Raw genomic sequence first — 5,371 nt, 5'->3', positions numbered from 1 at the left:
CGAATGGAAAGGCAGATACAGCTTGGCAACAGTGACATTGCAACTCATTTCGACAACCGAGTGAACTGGAGCAACACGAAATAGAATGTGTTGCTGAAGAATACAACACACAGCCCAGACTGGGAATCAAACTCACTCTCTCGTGATTGCCCCTAACCATTGAGCCATGCATATACATATACCCACACATACACACACGTATATGTACTTTTTTCTCCAAGGGGAGGCAATACGAGCAACAACCACAGGAACATCACAACATTCAAGGATAGACCAAACACATACAAATCTTATATAGTAATTTATATCAATACAGTCCGTGTAATATATAAGTATCATATAGAAATAAATATAAATTTTGCATATAACACGCTCAAAACCGTTAGAATAAGAGGAATGAATATAATGATAATAAAATAAAAATATGGCATATCAAAAGACGAGTAAAATTCCGGCGAATAGTACATAGAATATAATACATATAGAAGCTTACAAAAATATGGGCCGTTTCGGGGACGTGTCAATTAATATTAGACATATCAGTACTTGAAATAGTACTTAAAATTGTATGTATGTATAGTTTCAGTGGTTCAAGTGCTACCACTGGTCTAAGGGCAGCAAAGCTACAACTTCAAATTCTCACAAACATTTAACTTAGACATTGCACCTAATTAGATTACTATATCCATATTTTTATATATATACTGATATGTATGTATAGGTTACATCTCCAATCTGGTATGCTCCTTTTGTCTGGAATACTGATCTACTGGAAGCTGTCCACAGATGTACAACCACAAAAATAGCCTCTCTCTATCACTTATTATTCCTTAACAATATATTGCTTCTCCATGCATTGACACACCACACACACACACCACACACACACACACACACACGCACACACACACACACCACACAACGTTTTTATTTATAGCAACTCACTTGATAGAATCCCACAAGATTATCCCTCATCTTTCAATAACAACTTTGACCACTTCTGCAATTTAATATCTTTTACTACTCTCAGACATGCTTATAAAGTATAAAAAATTTTTTTTTTAAAACCACCCATCCCAGTTTCCATGATATCAGAAACAATATTTTTATGCTCAGAATTGTCAAGGCATGGAATAAACTATCTACATTGGTTGTTAGCTGTATCCTTCAAAAAAAAAACCCACACTTTCTGTAATTCAGAAAAACTACATCCGAGGTTCCTATGCACCCTTTCCTTTTTATGGTTCTTTTACAGCTCCCTTTTATGTCTTTATGAGTTTTATTCTGTGTTATACTATGACATGCACTTTAGGTGACCATTGGTGTCTTTCTTTACATGATTTGTGCTTCCTGTCCTTTCATAGAAGTGGACAGAGCAATATCGAGGGAAACCAGTACAAATACCGTTTCATGGTAGATGGAAGAGTCTTTCTTATGAAACATGAAATGTCTGTCTTTAGTTAAAAAAAAAAAATCAGTTGAGATAATCTTCCAGTTTATTACTGGTATCTGTGATATCAATTATGAATTGAAGAGAACACTGACAAGATTTCAAACTTGGAGACGCACAGGTAAATAAGAGAAACCATCTACACTAACCAACTGCAGAGATTAGACCATAAGATGGGGTATAAAGTAATTGGACAGGTGAAGAGCTATAACCCTCAGAAATAATTGTGTAGATTCTAAATATGTCAGACAGGGATTTTAGTTTTCTATATTTCCTGGAAAAGCTCATGAAATTCTACACTGATGCTATAATGATGAAGGAGGAGATTTAAATGATGGTGAGAGAAGAACAGGATGCTTGAAATGAAGCATGGATCTTCATTTGTGTCATGTGTCTGGTGAAACAGCAACATGAGATCAGCTATTGGCTGCGAAAAGGCTTAGAAAGACTGTTCAGTTCATGCATAAGCTCAAGGAAAACATTGAAAATCCATTGACGTTAATCACTGAATCTATTACAAATTGTAATTATTTGTAATTAGATATCTGCGACAACTTTAAAACGACACCAATCACAGCTAAATATGTGCAAATATTCTGAAAGTAGGGATCAGAATTTTGAGCCTAAATGAGGCAGCAGCAGTATCAGGGCTTCTTACATTAGTTTGTAGCCATTACAATATGTAAGAAGGTGTGAGTGGTTCATACACAACTGTATTATTACACCTGTACAAACAACACACTATCGACTTCACCTTGAGGAAAACACCTACCCTCACTAAACTGGCAGACATTCACCTACCACTGAAATACATGTATGATGGTCATCAAGAAATTAAAGGATGTTTTTTCTGCATTTCACCATTTCTCAGCTGTCTTCCCTCCAAAATTAAAAGCCACATTTTCTGGTCTCTTACCAAGAGTATCTCTAGAATCATTCCATACTAGTGCTTCTTAAACTTTTCAATTATGGCCCCTTTTTCATTTACTAATAGTTTTTCAATGCCCCCTTTTCTTGCTATCATTCAATATCCCTGGTTTTTAATGTTCTCTCACAGGGGTCAGATTAATTTACCTTTCGGTCCTAGTCTTGACATGGGTGACTACCACTCCACAATAAGTGAACGTTTGATGCATCACCGCTTCACTTTAGTTTCTGATCCAAACTCAACTACACATTGAGTTTTATATATATTTGTACCACCACAGCCGCCTTATAAAATTTTCCACAATCCCTACCCAAGGCTAGTACTACTCTCTTAGAGAAGCCCTGTTTTATAATTCTTGCTGATAGTGTCCTATTTGCTGATTCTAACTTCCAATATTTCAATTACGAAGTAAAAACGTCATAAACAACCATCATCTTTGTCCCTTTGGCTATCTTTCTCTATTCAATGAGCCCCAGTACAGTTCCATAAAGCTGGTTCAAGCAGGGGTCTCATTCCTACGTGACTCCCCCAGTGTTTTGGAATAGTGTAGCCCTTGACGTCGCCGGTAAAACCTTTTAACTGTGTATGGCAAGAGAATTTCTTGACAAAGTCACTAATTTATCTATCGGATCCATCTGTCCCCCATCTCTTGGACTGACAAATTTCCTGCCAGAATACTCCACTGCACAGTGTGTGAGGATGGCTTTCTCTCTCTCACTCACATTCCATCAATTCTGGCATGCCTCATTGTCTGGTTGAATATTTATAAAATAAATGATGAGGATTAGAGGAAAGAGGTGAAGAAAGAAATGAAATATTATGGACAAATATATCTGGTTATTTAATATTATGTATCAAATAATAAACAAACATTCAACATTGAAGAAGCAATATCATTGTCAAGATTCTTAACTTTGGTTTACTCGATCAGCTGCCGTAAATGAGCAGATCTATGATCTAAAAGGTAATACGACTGTGATAATCACAACTATTATCTATGTACAAGGGTTAGGTAAACTTACTTTTTCGGGCTGTGTTTTCATAAGACGTTTCACATCTTCAAAGTCCCCATTCCGAATGTTGCTCATAATCTTATTTACATCCATATCTTTTGAATAAAAAGGAAAGTAAGATAGTTTTTAAAAACTTATAAAATGAGAACTTATAAAATGAGATAAAGAGCAATTTGAAATTACATGAATATTAGAAACTTCAGCTTATCTCAACAATTATTTAGAGCTGAATGTTCTTCTTGACACTAATAAACCTAACAACTATCATTTTATTGCATCTTTTGGTTTGCTACATTGATCTGCTCACCAGTCTCACTGGTCACACATACACACACACACACACACACAAGTGTGTGTGTGTGTTTACATTTGTTGTCTCTGACAATTTCTTAGCTTTCGGCGATTAGATTGTTATCATTTCTCCCGTTGATGAATAGACCATTGGAATAAGAGATCTCCTACTTGAGCAACAGGTAAGGGTTAAGGACATGAAGGGGATCCAGAAATAATCAAATACATATTCATCTAACCCATGCTAGCCTGGAAAACAGACGTAAAAATGGCTAACATACATGCATATACAAACATATGTACATCTATGTATATGTATACATGTGTGTGTGTGTGTGGCGTAGTGGTTAAGGTGTTGCACTCACAGTGGCTAGATTGTGGGTTCAATTCCCATACTAAGCAGTACCTTTTATTCTTGAGCAAAACACCTCATTTCACTTTGCTGTAGTCCACTCAGCTGTAAATGGATCACCCTCCAAGAGACTTGTCTTATGATTAGGGGGGGGAACACTCACTGGTCTGCTTGAAAGATGAAATGAGGCAAAGCACATTGTGACCAGCGATGTGCAACAGCATTTGATAGTCTGGTCAACACAGACGTCTATATACCCGCATACCCGCACGTCTATATACGCACACAATAAACGGTTCATACACACGTCTATATACGCACAAGAAAAAACAGGGCTAAAGGCAAAATACAGGAAAATGTGTCAAAAAAATATGTAAAGAGGCAATGAGTAAAACACGTCTATATACGCACACACAAACACGACTATATACACCCGTATCTGCACACATCCACACGCGCGCGCACCAAAGATTCCATATACACGTCTATATACGCACAGGGAAATTGCAGGTTGGAATGTAGAATAGAGAAAAATTTCAGGCTGACTTAACAGAGACTCTACTCTGTGTTACCTCCATCTCTGTTACCGCCAGAAAGTTCCCTTGTAAGTTTCATAAAGGAAAACATTATTTTCCTAATTGGATCACGCAAATTTACGATAATTAATATCGTATCATTAATTTATAGACACACAGACAGATGAAAGGATGTTCATTGAAGCGTTAAATGGCCCCAAATGACATTAAAATGCCTTACCTCAGTTTAGTTTTAAACCGTAGCAACGTATCCGGGGTCCCAATTAATTTCAAATTTTCTGTTCGATGGCAAGTAAGCGGAGATAACTCTCGATATATAGGCCTTGAAGCAGGCTAGCCATATGCTAGAAATAGCAGCCAAAGCTAACAAAACTATGATAAAATTAGTCCAACACTGGTTGTAATTTTTATTCTTGTTTTCGGTGTGTCTAATTTTTTTTTAAATTAAAAAAAAAACCATACTGTATTAAAATAACAAATCAAATAAAATAAGAATGATTTAAACAAACTCAGAATAATTTCTTTGTCCAACTGCAAACATAGAAACTAGTTGTGTGAAATGGACAGAGTCGAATGTGTGTGATATAAATGAGCAAATTCGCATGCATTAATATTTGTCATGGAGTCCACACACAAGCCTTATGCTATGTCTCCTCACTTAGCCATTCCTAAATATAGTGGTCACTTCCCACAAAAACGGGTTGATCTCTTGCCATTTTCACAAAGGCTCACCCAACTTTGACTCGTGATCTTGTTTCTTCTTAATCTCCAACATAAACCCTGTACTAACCACTTCGACAA

General features: G+C 36.4%; 1 protein-coding gene across 1 annotated transcript in view; it reads right to left on the bottom strand.

Moving 5' to 3' along the window:
* The window catches only part of LOC115216337 (acyl-CoA-binding domain-containing protein 6-like), a 6,466-nt gene extending 1,587 nt beyond the window's left edge, over positions 1–4,879 (bottom strand). Inside the window, exons 1-2 of the mRNA XM_029785563.2 lie at positions 4,791–4,879; positions 3,401–3,486 (exon numbers count right to left, since the gene is read on the bottom strand). Coding sequence (XP_029641423.1) covers positions 3,401–3,484 — 84 coding nt within the window. The 5' untranslated portion in view covers positions 3,485–3,486; positions 4,791–4,879. The remainder of the gene's footprint in view (positions 1–3,400; positions 3,487–4,790) is intronic.
* Positions 4,880–5,371: the final 492 nt, after the last annotated feature.

The sequence above is a fragment of the Octopus sinensis genome, linkage group LG10, assembly GCF_006345805.1.
Source record: "Octopus sinensis linkage group LG10, ASM634580v1, whole genome shotgun sequence".
Taxonomy (NCBI): domain Eukaryota; kingdom Metazoa; phylum Mollusca; class Cephalopoda; order Octopoda; family Octopodidae; genus Octopus; species Octopus sinensis.
This window is presented reverse-complemented; position numbering and strand designations above follow the sequence as displayed.